This window comes from Oncorhynchus clarkii, chromosome 17, assembly GCF_045791955.1.
Source record: "Oncorhynchus clarkii lewisi isolate Uvic-CL-2024 chromosome 17, UVic_Ocla_1.0, whole genome shotgun sequence".
Taxonomy (NCBI): domain Eukaryota; kingdom Metazoa; phylum Chordata; class Actinopteri; order Salmoniformes; family Salmonidae; genus Oncorhynchus; species Oncorhynchus clarkii.
Window position 1 is genome coordinate 9,305,151 of NC_092163.1, and position 17,280 is coordinate 9,322,430.

Consider the following 17,280-nt stretch of genomic DNA (forward strand, 5'->3'; position numbering starts at 1 on the left):
AGGATGCCCGACCCTAACTGGGCTTATGGGCGGTCCTCTGATTTAGTTAAACTAAAAAGGGAATTGGAGTTTCCTTCAGTTCTTCATCGATCTTTTATACCTTCTCCGGAACATAAATGTTGTTCAGACCTTAAGTTCTGTGAGGTGGAAGAAATTCCTTTGTTCTCTGTGAAAACTCATTCTGTCTCCATATTGTGGCCATGAGGAGATCATCTCCTCAGGAATTTACGACCTCTCTCTGACCACAGCAGCCTGTGTGTAGGAGGCAGACAGAGGGGGTGGGGCTTGCTGTACCCAAAGAAGGCAACGTCATGACAATATCTATCTATGTGGAGAGACCACCGTTTGTCTGGATACTAACTATCTACGAGGAGAGACCACCGTCTGTCTGGATACTATCTATGAGGAGAGACCACTGTCTGTCTGGATACTAGCTATCTATGAGGAGAGACCACCGTCTGTCTGGATACTATCTATCTATGAGGAGAGACCACTGTCTGTCTGGATAATAACTATCTATGAGGAGAGACCACTGTCTGTCTGGATACTAACTATCTATGAAGAGAGACCACTGTCTGTCTGGATATTATCTATGAAGAGAGACCACTGTCTCTCTGGATACTAACTATCTACACCTGAGGAGTGACCACTGACAGTGATTACGAACTTTTGACTCTTTGACCTTTAGTACCCTGACTCCTGACCTCTCATTGAATTGCAGTGTTCACGTTCCAGTCAGAACTAGTAAACTTTGCTAACCTAGGCGGAATATCCAGATCCCAAGATTCCCACTTTGGAGGAATCATCCAGCTCTAGGCAAATAAGTTAGTGGTGAAAAAATGATGCCATAGTTGAAGTATTGTGATTAGAAAACATTTTTACACCAAAAGCTTTTAATTCTCTGTCAACATTAAATTATACACTGAGTGTCCAAAACATTAGGTACCCCTTCCTAATATTGTGTTGCACCTCCTTTTGCCCTCAAAACAGCCTCAAGTGCATGGACTCTACAAGGTGTCTAACGCGTTCCACAGGGATGCTGGCCCATGTTGACTCCAATGCTTCCCACAGTTGTGTCAAGTTGGCTGGATGTCCTTTGGGTGGTGGACCATTCTTGATACCACAGGAAAGTGTTGAACGTGAAGAAGCCAGTAGCGTTGCAGTTTTTGACACAAACTGGTGACCCTGGCACCTACTGCCATATCCCGTTCAAAGGCACTTACATCTTGTGTCTGGCCCATTCACCCTATGAATGGCACACATACACAATCCATGCCTCAATTATCTCAAGACTTAACAATCCTTCTTTAACCTGTCTCCTCCCCTTCATCTACACTGTTTGAAGTGGATTTAACAAGTGACATCAATAAGGGATCATAGCTTTCACCTGGATTCACCTGGTCAGTCTATGTCATGGAAAGAGCAGGTGTTCCTAATGTTTTGTACACTCAGTGTATAAATCCCTGTAGAGTCTATTGGCGCACTGGTGCATCAATCTAAGTCCCATAATATAAAAAATCCCCTCAAAAATCCCCATTAAAATCAGTTTAAGCTGAAGATATGTTTTTTTGTATACGTTTTTTGGCCATGCATGTGTTTCATTCCACCGCATCTCCCTTCTGCATCTGCAGTGTCAGGTGGCCGGGCTACAGAGGTGTTTGTCAGACCATGAGACATCCCAATAATCGGTTTTCTCACTAAAACGTCTGTAGCATAGGAACGGTTTGGCCTAAACTCTGTGGAAAGGTCAGACTCTCTTTTTTTGTCCGGTTTGCTCTACGACCCCCACAAGCCCCACAGGACTCATCTGAAGTTGATACCATCGATGTGCCATCTTCTGTTTGTAGGGACGGTAGAGGGAAAGGATATTATAGGAATTGTGGTATTTATATAACATTTCCCATAGAATAACAATTATTCGGAGAATACCCACCAATACAGCACTATGTGTACATTCAGAGGGAGCTGGTCTCTGTATTACTGAGTGTTCATACCACTGACATACTATTATGAGCTGTTCTGACTGCAACTAAGCATTTATATAAGGTCATTTAAATGTTATACATGGTTATACCTAGTTATAACCACTTATAACCATAGGCATTTTGATCAGAACAAGTTGGTTGACAAAGTCATGGAAGTTTTTAACAATTGAACAACTGAACAGCTCTGCCACCTTCCTCTGTGGATGACGTGTATTGAGAAACAGATCTCTACCTTAAGCAGAAAGGTTTTAATGGGGGATTTTGTATTATTATGCTAATTAGATCATATAAAATAAATATGCATCCACACTATGCACACTATGCATCCATTCTCCCTGTCACAAAGGGATTCATGGCTGATTTAAGATGAAATCGTCAACCCTGTTTTAGTCAACCCTGTTTCAGTCAACCCTGTTTCAGTCAACCCTGTTTCAGTCAACCCTGTTTCAGTCAACCCTGTTTTAGTCAACCCTGTTTCAGTCAACCCTGTTTTAGTCAACACTGTTACTTTATTTGGCACTTATTAGGCACTTTGAATGTTAAAATTAGGTGAAATATTAAGTAGTTTTCTTTTTTCCCAAGTTGCACTTCTCAAAGGGGGCCATATTGGTATTACTACATAGCTACAGTTTCAAGTCATGAAGATTGAATGAATTAATTGATTTTATTTGACAAATGTAAAATATATTTAACCTCTTACTTCTACCCCCTCCTTTTTCGAAAATTCTGTTAAAAATCGCGCAACTTTTCAGCGTCCTGCTACTCATGCCAGGAATATAGTATATGCATATGATTAGTATGTGTGGATAGAAAACACTCTGAAGTTTATAAAACTGGTTAAATCACGGCTGTGACTATAACAGATTGTGTGTTTCATTGAAAAACGCAAGAAAAACTGCTCTCTGAAAGCTAAAAATAATTTCCATAAGTCACTTCCACGAGTTGTTAAAAGAGAACAGAATTTAATATCGAACTGCCTATCAAGTGAAGACCTATTGAAAAGACATCGCCCTGTAATCATTTTGATAGATTATAAACGTTTACTAATACCTAAAGTTGGATTACAAAAGGATTTCGAAGTGTTTTGTGAAAGTTTATCGTCGACTTTTTTAATTTTAAAAAATTACGCAGCGTTTAAAAACAATGATTTTTTCTGAATGACACAGCTTCCATACAAAGCTATTTTGGGTATATATGGACCGATTTAAACGAAAAAAAGACCCAATAGTGATGTTTATGGGGCATATAGGAGTGCCAAGAAAGAAGCTCGTCAAAGGTAATGAATGTTTTATATTTTATTTCTGCGTTTTGGGTAGCGCCGGCTACCGCAAAATCTGTTGTTTACGTGTCGTGCTGGCATTTTGGGGGGTGCATGCTATCAGATAATAGCTTCTGATGCTTTCGCCGAAAAGCATTTTAAAAATCTGACTTGCTGGCTAGGTTCACAACGAGTGTGGCTTTAATTCAATACCCTGCTTGTGAATTTTGATCAAAGATTGAGTTGTAACGAGTACATTTAGCATTTAGCGTAGCGCATTTGCATTTCCAGGGGCATACTTGAGACGTCTGCGTCTCAAGTATGGTCAAGAAGTTGTTTCCTTAGCCGAGTAGAATACATGTATATAAAAAAATCACAGATGATTAAAAACACAATTGTCTAACAAAATGTCCATATTTCCATGTACATTAGAAGTTCACCTCTTGAACCCTTTTTGAATCACAAACAGATGAATTAAATGACCCCAAAAAGTTTGATCTGATTGTATTATTTTGAATCACCTACAGTATACATGTTATTATTTATCCCCTAATGTGTTTATAAATTCATCAAGGACCATGTTTAACATTAATATTGAAAGTATTACAGCTCATTTCCGTCTTTTTTTACCGTCTTATCTTCTTTATCCAAGTGACAAGAGCTGCTATACCAAAACCAGCTGCCCCAACCAACAGAATTGGTCCTACTACCACAGCCACTACTGGGACTACAGCAAGTACTGTAGTCCCAGCTACTACTGCCCCAACAGCTGCTGCTGAAGTTAAACCTATCGCAATATTTTCTCTTTTTGCTCTTTCCCGTCTCCTCTTTTCCTCCCGTCTCCTCATTTCTTCTTCCCATCTCCTCCTTTCTTGCTCCCGTATCTCATCCTCTCTTCTCCTCCTCTCTTCCTCCATCTCCTGTCTCTTCCTCTCCTCCTCCTCTTCGATCTTCCTCTGGGCCTCCTGGTACATCTCATTGGTGTAGTGCTCTCCTCCATTCATCTTCACCATCTCTTCTATCTTCCTCAGCAGCACATTGACCTGAAGACGGTCATCCCTCTGACCATTATTGAGACAATGGTATCTTCCCCAACAACTTTTGATCAGTTCCTGAATTGAAACACAAGGATTCAGACATTCCTCAACTGCTTTCCCCTTCAAATGATCTTTACCAGTGAACAGAATGATGGTGTACTTTGATGCTTCTTCTCCAAAGTTCTCCTGGATCCACTTCACAGTGTTCCTTTCCTCCTCTGTGAACCTCCCCAGTCTGATCACCAGCAGGAAGGCGTGAGGTCCTGGGACTGACATTTCTATACAACTGACTATTTCACTTTTCATCTCTTCTTGAGACATGGCTGTGTCAAAGAGTCCCGGGGTGTCGATGACATCAATCTTACTCCCATTGACCACTCCACTCTGTTTCTCACACTGTGCAGTTACAGACACAAGAGAGGCCTCTTCTGTAAAGGCATCTTTCCACAGGATGGTGTTTCCTGTTGCGCTCTTCCCTGCTCCAGTCTTCCCCACCAGAACTATCCTCAGATCAGCTGGCTGCTCTGAATCGGTGGAAATACAAACTGTAATACAGTTTCATCATTGTTTGTTACTAAATTCATTCAATTAGATTCACAGGAATCATATTTAGCCAACAGCAACAGTGAAGACTAGCTATTGCATCACCAGTTTTATTTGTCCAATACTGTTATCTTACCTGCAGGGCTGTCATTCTCAACAGGGTAGGGTGATGAAACACCTATGGGTGTGGATCTTTCACGTAGGCAGAATCCATCTACAGAACCTGAAATGAAATGTTTTGTCCTAGTATCTTTGCAACATTTATTCAAGGATTACATAGTATACTCTGAAATATGTATTATTCATGAGATAATAATGTGATCTGGATTTCTGTACATTGGTTGGCTTGGTGACGCTGTGCATATACTGTATGCTCTAGTATAAAATAAGGTTCACCATTTGCTGTTTGACAACAGAGGGAATTGTGGTTAATTCATTATTTGACCATCGTTCTGACCATAAAGGAATGGAGTCTTACTCACCAAAGCCTGATGTCTCTGCCTCCTTTAGCAAAGGAACTGTAGTAAACGTAAAACAATACATGTATAATTGTATAACAGTTTTTCTTATTTATTGTAACTTTTCAAAAAGTTTTCGCAAATCACTTCATATAACACCTACGTTGTAAAGCTGGTATTAAGTATTATATAACCATATGAAGCTGTTATTAAGTACTATATAACCATATGAAGCTGGTATTAAGTACTATATAACCATATGAAGCTGGTATTAAGTACTATATAACCATATGAAGCTGTTATTAAATACTATATAACCATATGAAGCTGGTATTAAGTACTATATAACCATATGAAGCTGGTATTAAGTACTATATATCCATATGAAGCTGTTATTAAATACTATATAACCATATGAAGCTGGTATTAAGTACTATATAACCATATGAAGCTGTTATTAAATACTATATAACCATATGAAGCTGGTATTAAGTACTATATAACCATATGAAGCTGTTATTAAATACTATATAACCATATGAAGCTGGTATTAAGTACTATATAACCATATGAAGCTGGTATTAAGTACTATATAACCATATGAAGCTGGTATTAATATATAACCATATGAAGCTGGTATTAAATACTATATAACCATAGGAACCTGGTATTAAGTACTATATAACCATAGGAACCTGGTAATAAGTACTCACCACGTTCGTCTGCCATGCTGGTTTTTCTAGCTTACGTTTGAGGAATTAAGTTCATCCCACGAAAGGTCCTTCGGCTCTCTTCTCCGTCTCACAGAAGTCCAGGTGAAGTTGAATGCTTCTCTCTCTTGCCTTTAAGAAGGACGATTGCGTTGTAGGAGGTACATGTGGGTTTCTTCCCAAATGGCACCCTGTTCACTTTATAGTGAACTACAATAAAGGGAATATGATGCCATTTGTGACACATCCCACATGAGTCGATGTCTTTCCTTCTTTCTCTTTAGATACCTATCTGGTATTTTACCATTCCAGCTGTATGGAATGTATTTTGCTGTTGTTTTGAAGACAACATGTCTAGTCATGTTTCCTAACAGGGAAAGAGAAACTGTAGATACTCAACATGATGATAATAGATAAAACAGTCATGAGGTTATTTCAGGTCAGGCTCACTAGCATGGTGACTATAGTATTACAGTGCATTTGTAAAGTATTCAGACCCCTTGACTTTTTCCACATTTTGTTACGTTACAGCCTTATAGCACTCTAACAATCAGGCCTTTATGGTAGAGTGGCCTTGAGATGTTTCTACAACTTGATGGGAGTCAAGTTGGTCAATTCAATTGATTGGACATGATTTGGAAAGGCACACACCTGTCTGTATAAGCATTGACAGTGCATGTCAGAGCAAAAACCAAGCCATGAGGTCGAAGGAATTGTCCGTAGATTTCCGAGACAGGATTGTGTCGAGGTACAGATCTGGGGAAGGGTACCAAAAAAAATGTGTGCAGCATTGAAGTTCCCCAAGAACACAGTGGCCTCCAAAAAAAATGTAAAGACCTGTTTTTGCTTTATCATTATGAGTTATAGTGTGTAGATTGATGAAGGGGAATAAAACAATTTAATCCATTTTAGAATAAGGCTGTAACGTAAAACAAAATGTCTAAAAAGTAAAGGGGTCTGAATGTTTAGAATACTTTCCGAATGCACTGTATATTTGTCCTATTTAACATAGTGTGTACTTGTGGGAATTGAAAATGTGTTTGTTGCAACTCCCAACTCCCCCTGAGACATCTGTGGAGACTAGGTTCAAAGCCATGGTCAGACATTTTTCTGGCTTTCCTGAAGGAACTCTGCCTTGCTCACAAGCACGGTGAAAGATTCTTCACCTTGTCAGCTCCGGGATTCGAACCAGCGACCTATGGGTTTCTGTACCAAAGCTCTGACCTCAGGTAGCAGTACAGAACTACGGCCTGGATTCAATCCAAGGTGTGTTATAGAGCAATGCGCTAGACAGAAGATAATGGGTCTGTGAGGAAATTTCCCCGTTCACGAAAGATCACATCAATGATGAACGCAGAGATCGGCTCAAGCATAAATGACCTTTAAAGATGCATTGTCAGCTGTCTAGTGAGCTGCTCTACAATGTGTCAAATCAAATCAAAGTTATAAGCAGATGTTAATGCGAGTGTAGCAATATGCTTGTGCTTCTAGTTCCGAATGTGCAGTAATATATAACAAGTCATCTAACACAGTCACAACAACTGCCTTATACACGTAAATGTAAAGTGATTGAACAAGAATATAAATATATGGATGAGCGATGGCCGTGCTGCATAGGCAAGATATAATAGATAGTATGAAATACAGTAAACATAGTGGGGCAAAAAAGTATTTAGTCAGCCACCAATTGTGCAAGTTCTCCCACGTAAAAAGATGAGAGAGGCCTGTAATTTTCATCATAGGTACACTTCAACTATGACATACAAAATGAGAAAGAAAATCCAGAAAATCACATTGTAGGATTTTTAATGAATTTATTTGCAAATTATGGTGGAAAATAAGTATTTGGTCACCTACAAACAAGCAAGATTTCTGGCTCTCACAGACCTGTAACTTCTTCTTTAACCAGTTGCTCCTATCTGAGACGCAGATGTCTCAACTAGGCACCTGGAAATGCAAATGCGCTACGCTAAATGCTAAATGTACTCGTTAAAACTCAAACATTCATTAAAACACACATGCAGGGTATTGAATTAAAGCTACACTCGTTGTGAATCTAGCCAACAAGTCAGATTTTTAAAATGATTTTCGGCGAAAGCATGAGAAGCTATTATCTGATAGCATGCAACACCCCAAAATGCCTGAAGGCGACGTAAACAAAAGAATTAGCGTAGCCGGCGCTACACAAATAGCAGAAATAAAATATAAAACATTCCTTACCTTTGACGAGCTTCTTTCTTGGTACTCCTATATGCCCCATAAACATCACTATTGGGTCTTTTTTTCAATTAAATCGGTCCATATATACCCAAAATAGCCTTCTATGGAAACTGTGTAATTCAGAAAAAAACATTGTTTCAAAACGCTGCGTCATTTTTTAAAATTAAAAAAGTTGACGATAAACTTTCACAAAACACTTCGAAATACTTTTGTAATCCAACTTTAGGTATTAGTAAACGTTAATAATCTATCAAAATGATCACGGGGCGATGTGTATTCAATAGCTCCACGTCTTGAAATCATGTTTGGGAAATCTCTCTTCCAAGACGTCCTGTCGGAGCCCGGATGGAATGGAATCTCTTTCCTTTGTTTGACCAAGAAGTAACTCTCAGGAAAATGACGACACTGGCGACATCGTGTGGAAGCTGTAGGAATTGCAATCTCTGCCTTATTTAATTTGGTGTCCCTTATACAATACCTGCAAGTGGCGAATGGATATTTTTTTCAGTTTTCAGTGACCAGTTTTTCTTGCGCTTTTCGATGAAACACACGCTATAGTCACGTTATAGTCACAGCCGTGATTTAACCAGTTTTAGAAACTTCAGAGTGTTTTCTATCTACACATACTAATCATATGCATATACTATATTCCTGGCATGAGTAGCAGGACGCTGAAATGTTGCGCGATTTTTAACAGAATGTTCGAAAAAGGAGGGGGTAAGCTTAAGAGGTTTTAAGAGGCTCCTCTGTCCTCCACTCGTTACCTGTAATTATGGCACCTGTTTGAACTTGTTATCAGTATAAAAGACACCTGTCCACAACCTCAAACAGTCACACTCCAAACTCCACTATGGCCAAGACCAAAGAGCTGTCAAAGGACACCAGAAACAAAATTGTAGACCTGCATCAGGCTGGGAAGACTGAATCTGCAACAGGTAAGCAGCTTAGTTTGAAGAAATCAACTGTGGGAGCAATTATTCGGAAATGGAAGACATACAAAACCACTGATAATCTCCCTCGATCTGGGGCTCCACGCAAGATCTCACCCCGTGGTGTCAGGTGCGTGAATGAGGACCCAAAAGCGAATTAACAAAACAGAGTTTCTTTAATGACGAAACACACATAGGCTCAGATGGACAGGCAGATTCCGACAGGACAGGACAAGGTTAGATGAACATGCAGATTCCGACAGGACAGGACAAGGTTGCAGCAAACACGACGATAGTCTGGTTCAGGCATGAGTAACACAAACGAGAATCCGACAAAGACAGGAGCAGAAACAGAGAGAGATATAGAGACCTAATCAGAGGGAAAAAGGGAACAGGTGGGAAAAGGGGTGAACGAGGTAGTCAGAGAAGACAAGGAACAGCTGGGGGAAAGAGGGGAAGAAAAGGTAACCTAGTACGACCAGCAGAGGGAGACAGGGTGAAGAGAAAGGACAGAAACAAGACACAACATGACAATACATGACAGTACCCCCCCACTCACCGAGCGCCTCCTGGCGCACTCGAGGAGGAAACCTGGCGGCAACGGAGGAAATCATCGATCAGCGAACGGTCCAGCACGTCCCGAGAGGGAACCCAACTCCTCTCCTCAGGACCGTCCCCCTCCCAATCCACTAGGTACTGATGACCACGGCCCCGAGGACGCATGTCCAAAATCTTACGGACCCTGTAGATAGGTGCGCCCTCGACAAGGATGGGGGGGGGGGGGGGAAGACGAGCGGGGGCGCGAAGAACGGGCTTAACACAGGAGACATGGAAGACCGGGTGGACGCGACGAAGATATCGCGGAAGAAGAAGTCGCACTGCGACAGGATTAATGATCTGAGAAATACGGAACGGACCAATGAACCGCGGGGTCAACTTGCGAGAAGCTGTCTTAAGGGGAAGGTTCTGAGTGGAGAGCCAAACTCTCTGACCGCGACAATATCTAGGACTCTTAGTTCTACGCTTATTAGCAGCTCTCACAGTCTGCGCCCTATAACGGCAAAGTGCAGACCTGACCCTCTTCCAGGTGCGCTCGCAACGTTGGACAAAAGCCTGAGCGGAGGGGACGCTGGACTCGGCGAACTGAGATGAGAACAGCGGAGGCTGGTACCCGAGGCTACTCTGAAAAGGAGATAGCCCGGTCGCAGACGAAGGAAGCGAGTTGTGGGCGTATTCTGCCCAGGGGAGCTGTTCTGACCAAGACGCAGGGTTGCGAAAAGAAAGACTGCGTAAGATGCGACCAATAGTCTGATTGGCCCGTTCTGCTTGACCGTTAGACTGGGGGTGAAAGCCGGAAGAGAGACTGACGGAAGCCCCAATCAAACGGCAAAACTCCCTCCAAAATTGAGACGTGAATTGCGGACCTCTGTCCGAAACGACGTCTGACGGAAGGCCATGAATTCTGAAAACATTCTCGATGATGATTTGTGCCGTCTCTTTAGCAGAAGGAAGCTTAGCAAGGGGAATAAAATGAGCCGCCTTAGAGAACCTATCGACAACCGTAAGAATAACAGTCTTCCCCGCTGACGAAGGCAGTCCGGTGACAAAATCTAAGGCGATGTGAGACCACGGTCGAGAGGGAATGGGAAGCGGCCTGAGACGGCCGGCAGGAGGAGAGTTACCGGACTTAGTCTGCGCGCAGACCGAACAAGCAGCCACGAAACGACGCGTGTCATGCTCCCGGGTGGGCCACCAAAAACGCTGGCGAATGGAAGCAAGCGTACCCCGAACGCCAGGGTGGCCGGCTAACTTGGCAGAGTGAGCCCACTGAAGAACGGCCAGACGAGTAGGAACGGGAACGAAAAGAAGGTTCCTAGGACAAGCGCGCGGCGACGGAGTGTGAGTGAGTGCTTGCTTTACCTGCCTCTCAATTCCCCAGACAGTCAACCCGACAACACGCCCCTCAGGGAGAATCCCCTCGGGGTCAGTGGAGGCTACTGAAGAACTGAAGAGACGAGATGAAGCATCAGGCTTGGTGTTCTTAGAGCCCGGACGATAAGAAATCACGAACTCGAAACGAGCGAAAAACAGCGCCCAGCGCGCCTGACGCGCATTAAGTCGTTTGGCAGAACGGATGTACTCAAGGTTCCTATGGTCGGTCCAAACGACAAAAGGAACGGTCGCCCCCTCCAACCACTGTCGCCATTCGCCTAGGGCTAAGCGGATGGCGAGCAGTTCGCGGTTTCCCACATCATAGTTACGTTCCGACGGCGACAGGCGATGAGAAAAATACGCGCAAGGGTGGACCTTGTCGTCAGAGAGGGAGCGCTGAGAAAGAATGGCTCCCACGCCCACCTCTGACGCGTCAACCTCGACAACGAACTGTCTAGAGACGTCAGGTGTAACAAGGATAGGTGCGGATGTAAAACGATTCTTGAGGAGATCAAAAGCTCCCTGGGCGGAAACGGACCACTTAAAGCACGTCTTGACAGAAGTAAGGGCTGTGAGAGGAGCTGCCACCTGACCGAAATTACGGATGAAACGACGATAGAAGTTCGCGAAGCCGAGAAAGCGCTGCAGCTCGACGCGTGACTTAGGGACGGGCCAATCAATGACAGCTTGGACCTTAGCGGGATCCATCTTAATGCCTTCAGCGGAAATAACAGAACCGAAAAATGTGACGGAGGAGGCATGAAAAGTGCACTTCTCAGCCTTCACAAAAAGACAATTCTCTAAAAGGCGCTGGAGGACACGTCGAACGTGCTGAACATGAATCTGGAGTGACGGTGAAAAAATCAGGATATCGTCAAGGTAAACGAAAACAAAGATGTTCAGCATGTCTCTCAGGACATCATTGACTAATGCCTGAAAGACAGCTGGAGCGTTAGCGAGGCCGAAAGGAAGAACCCGGTATTCAAAGTGCCCTAACGGAGTGTTAAACGCCGTCTTCCACTCGTCCCCCTCCCTGATGCGCACGAGATGGTAAGCGTTACGAAGGTCCAACTTAGTGAAAAACCTGGCTCCCTGCAGGATCTCGAAGGCTGAAGACATAAGAGGAAGCGGATAACGATTCTTCACTGTTATGTCATTCAGCCCTCGATAGTCTATGCAGGGGCGCAGGGACCCGTCCTTCTTCTTAACAAAAAAAACCCCCGCTCCGGCGGGAGAGGAGGAGGGGACTATGGTACCGGCGGCAAGAGCTACAGACAAATAATCTTCGAGAGCCTTACGTTCGGGAGCCGACAGAGAGTATAGTCTACCCCGGGGGGGAGTGGTTCCCGGAAGGAGATCAATACTACAATCATACGACCGGTGTGGAGGAAGAGAGGTGGCCCTGGACCGACTGAACACCGTGCGCAGATCGTGATATTCCTCCGGCACCCCTGTCAAATCACCAGGCTCCTCCTGTGAAGAAGAGACAGAGGAAACAGGAGGGATAGCAGACATTAAACATTTCACATGACAAGAGACGTTCCAGGAGAGGATAGAATTACTAGACCAATTAATAGAAGGATTATGACAAACTAGCCAGGGATGGCCCAAAACAACAGGTGTAAAAGGTGAACGAAAAATTAAAAAAGAAATGGTTTCGCTATGATTACCAGAGACAGTGAGGGTTAAAGGTAGCGTCTCACGCTGAATCCTGGGGAGAGGACTACCATCCAAGGCGAACAAGGCCGTGGACTCCCTTAACTGTCTGAGAGGAATGTCATGTTCCCGAGCCCAGGTCTCGTCCATAAAACAGCCCTCCGCCCCAGAGTCTATCAAGGCACTGCAGGAAGCTGACGAACCGGTCCAGCGTAGATGGACCGACAAGGTAGTGCAGGATCTTGAAGGAGAGACAGGAGTAGTAGCGCTCACCAGTAGCCCTCCGCTTACTGATGAGCTCTGGCTTTTACTGGACATGAAGTGACAAAATGACCAGCGGAACCGCAATAGAGACAGAGGCGGTTGGTGATTCTCCGTTCCCTCTCTTTAGTCGAGATGCGGATACCTCCCAGCTGCATAGGCTCAGCACCCGAGCCGGCAGAGGAAGATGGTAGTGATGCGGAGAGGGGGGCAACGGAGAACGCGAGCTCCTTTCCACGAGCTCGGTGACGAAGATCAACCCGTCGCTCAATGCGAATAGCGAGTTCAATCAGGGAATCCACGCTGGAAGGGATCTCCCGGGAGAGAATCTCATCCTTTACCTCTGCGCGGAGACCCTCCAGAAAACGAGCGAGCAAAGCCGGCTCGTTCCAGCCACTGGAGGCAGCAAGAGTGCGAAACTCAATAGAGTAGTCTGTTATGGATCGATTACCTTGACATAGGGAAGACAGGACCCTGGAAGCCTCCTCCCCAAAAACAGATCGATCAAAAACCCGTATAATCTCCTCCTTAAAGTCCTGATACTGGTTAGTACACTCAGCCCTTGCCTCCCAGATTGCCGTGCCCCACTCACGAGCCCGTCCAGTAAGGAGAGATATGACGTAGGCGATACGAGCAGTGCTCCTGGAGTAAGTGTTGGGCTGGCGAGAAAACACAATATCACACTGGGTGAGGAACGAGCGGCATTCAGTGGGCTCCCCAGAGTAACACGGCGGGTTATTGATTCTGGGCTCCGGAGATTCGAAAGCCCTGGAAGTGGCCGGTGGATCGAGGCGGAGATGGTGAACCTGTTCTGTGAGGTTGGAGACTTGGGTGGCCAGGGTCTCAACGGCATGTCGAGCAGCAGACAATTCCTGCTCGTGTCTGCCTAGCATCGCTCCCTGGATCTCGACGGCTGAGTGGAGAGGATCCGAAGTCGCTGGGTCCATTCTTGGTCGGATTCTTCTGTCAGGTGCGTGAATGAGGACCCAAAAGCGAATTAACAAAACAGAGTTTCTTTAATGACGAAACACACGTAGGCTCAGATGGACAGGCAGATTCCGACAGGACAGGACAAGGTTAGATGAACATGCAGATTCCGACAGGACAGGACAAGGTTGCAGCAAACACGACGATAGTCTGGTTCAGGCATGAGTAACACAAACGAGAATCCGACAAAGACAGGAGCAGAAACAGAGAGAGATATAGAGACCTAATCAGAGGGAAAAAGGGAACAGGTGGGAAAAGGGGTGAACGAGGTAGTCAGAGAAGACAAGGAACAGCTGGGGGAAAGAGGGGAAGAAAAGGTAACCTAGTACGACCAGCAGAGGGAGACAGGGTGAAGAGAAAGGACAGAAACAAGACACAACATGACAATACATGACACGTGGGGTCAAAATGATCACAAGAACGGTGAGCAAAAATCCCAGAACCACATGGGGGGACCTAGTGAATGACCTGCAGAGAGCTGGGACCAAAGTAACAAAGCCTACCATCAGTAACACACTACGCCGCCAGGGACTCAAATCCTGCAGTGCCAGATGTGTCCCCCTGCTTAATTAAGCCAGTACATGTCCAGGCCCGTCTGAAGTTTGCTAGAGAGCATTTGGCTGATCCAGAAGAAGATTGGGAGAATGTCATATGGTCAGATGAAACCAAAATTTAACTTTTTGGTAAAAAGAATGCTGAGTTGCATCCAAAGAACACCATACCTACTGTAAAGCATGGGGGTGGAAACATCATGCTTTGGGGCTGTTTTTCTGCAAAGGGACCAGGACGACTGATCCGTGTAAAAGAAAGAATGAATGGGGCCATGTATCGTGAGATTTTGAGTGAAAACCTCCTTCCATCAGCAAGGGCATTGAATATGAAACGTGGCTGGGTCTTTCAGCATGACAATGATCCCAAACACACCGCCCGGGCAATGAAGGAGTGGCTTCGTAAGAAGCATTTCGAGGTCCTGGGGTGGCCTAGCCAGTCTCCAGATCTCAACCCCATAGAAAATCTTTGGAGGGAGTTGAAAGTCCGTGTTGCCCAGCAACAGCCCCAAAACATCACTGCTCTAGAGGAGATCTGCATGGAGGAATGGGCCAAAATACCAGCAACCATGTGTGAAAACCTTGTGGAGACCTCTGTCATTGCCAACAAAGGGTATATAACAAAGTATTGAGATAAACTTTTGTTATTGACCAAATACTTCTTTTCCACCATCATTTAGAAATAAATTCATTTTTCTCATTTTGTACCTATGATGAAAATTACAGGCCTCTCATCTTTTTAAGTGGGAGAACTTGCACAATTGGTGGCTGACTAAATACTTTTTTGCCCCACTGTACATATGAGATGAGTAATGTAGGAGATGTAAACATTATTTAAAGTGACTGGGGCCTTTCATACCTTTAGTAAATCCATGTATTAAAGTGGCCACTGTTGGGTCAGTATGTTGGCAGCAGACTCTCAATGTTAGTGGTGGCTGTTTGACAGTCTGAAGGCCTTGAGATAGAATCTGTTTTTCAGTCTCTCGGTCCCTGCTTTGATGCACCTGTACTGACCTCCTGAGGTTGAAGAGACTCTGCGGCGCCTTCTTCACCACGCTGTCTGTGTGGGTGGACCATTTCAGTTTGTCCATGATGTGTACACTGAGGGACTTTCCACCTTTCCACAACTTTCCACCTTCTCCCCTACTGTCCCGTGCATGTGGATAGGGGGGTGCTCCCTCTGCTGTTTTCTGAAGTCCACGATCATCTCCTTTGTTTTGTTGACGTTGAGTGAGAGGTTGTTCTCCTGACACCACACTCCGAGTGCCCTCACATCCTCCCTGTAGGCTGTCTCGTCGTTATTGGTAATCAAGCCCACTACTGTTGTGTCGTCTGCAAACTTGATGATTGAGTTGGAGGCGTGCATGGCCACGCAGTCGTGGGTGAACAGGGAGTACAGGAGGAGGCTGACCACGCACAGGAACCATATTCAGCTGACAGCAACAGTGAAGACTAGCTATTGCATCCCTAGTATTATTTGTCCAGCACAACTGTTATCTTATGCATGGCTGTCATTCTCCACGGGATAGGGTGATGAAACACCTATTTATTTTTTTATTTCACCTTTATTTAACCAGGTAGGCTAGTTGAGAACAAGTTCTCATTTACAACTGCGACCTGGCCAAGATAAAGCATAGCAGTGTGAACAGACAACACAGAGTTACACATGGACTAAACAATTAACAAGTCAATAACACAGTAGAAAAAAAAGAGAGTCTATATACATTGTGTGCAAAAGGCATGAGGAGGTAGGCGAATAATTACAATTTTGCAGTGATAAAGTGATAAATGATCAGATGATCATGTACAGGTAGAGATACTGGTGTGCAAAAGAGCAGAAAAGTAAATAAATATAAACAGTATGGGGATGAGGTAGGTAAATTGGGTGGGATATTTACCAATAGACTATGTACAGCTGCAGCGATCGGTTAGCTGCTCAGATAGCAGATGTTTGAAGTTGGTGAGGGAGATAAAAGTCTCCAACTTCAGCGATTTTTGCAATTCATTCCAGTCACAGGCAGCAGAGAACTGGAACGAAAGGCGGCCAAATGAGGTGTTGGCTTTAGGGATGATCAGTGAGATACACCTGCTGGAGTGCGTGCTACGGGTGGGTGTTGCCATCGTGACCAGTGAACTGAGATAAGGCGGAGCTTTACCTAGCATGGACTTGTAGATGACCTTGAGCCAGTGGGTCTGGCGACGAATATGTAGCGAGGGCCAGCCGACTAGAGCATACAGGTCGCAGTGGTGGGTGGTATAAGGTACTTTAGGAACAAAACGGATGGCACTGTGATAAACTGCATCCAGTTTGCTGAGTAGAGTATTGGAAGCTATTTTGTAGATGACATCGCCGAAGTCAAGGATTGGTAGGATAGTCAGTTTTACTAGGTTAAGTTTGGCGGCGTGAGTGAAGGAGGCTTTGTTGCGGAATAGAAAGCCGACTCTAGATTTGATTTTAGATTGGAGATGTTTGATATGAGTCTGGAAGGAGAGTTTACAGTCTAGCCAGACACCTAGGTACTTATAGATGTCCACATATTCTAGGTCGGAACCATCCAGGGTGGTGATGCTAGTCGGGCGTGCAGGTGCAGGCAGCGAACGGTTGAAAAGCATGCATTTGGTTTTATTAGCGTTTAAGAGCAGTTGGAGGCCACGGAAGGAGTGTTGTATGACATTGAAGCTCGTTTGGAGGTTAGATAGCACAGTGTCCAAGGACGGGCCGGAAGTATATAGAATGGTGTCGTCTGCGTAGAGGT

The 17,280-nt window shown here is 44.5% G+C and overlaps 1 protein-coding gene across 1 annotated transcript; it reads right to left on the minus strand.

Annotated features, from left to right (window-relative positions):
- Positions 1–3,869: 3,869 nt before the first annotated feature.
- Positions 3,870–6,010, minus strand: LOC139370505 (GTPase IMAP family member 7-like). The gene is made up of 2 exons (XM_071110025.1): positions 5,995–6,010; positions 3,870–4,825 (listed from the first exon to the last, which is right to left on the minus strand). Exons 1-2 carry the CDS (start codon positions 6,008–6,010, stop codon positions 3,870–3,872), a joined length of 972 nt encoding a protein of 323 aa, XP_070966126.1.
- Positions 6,011–17,280: the final 11,270 nt, after the last annotated feature.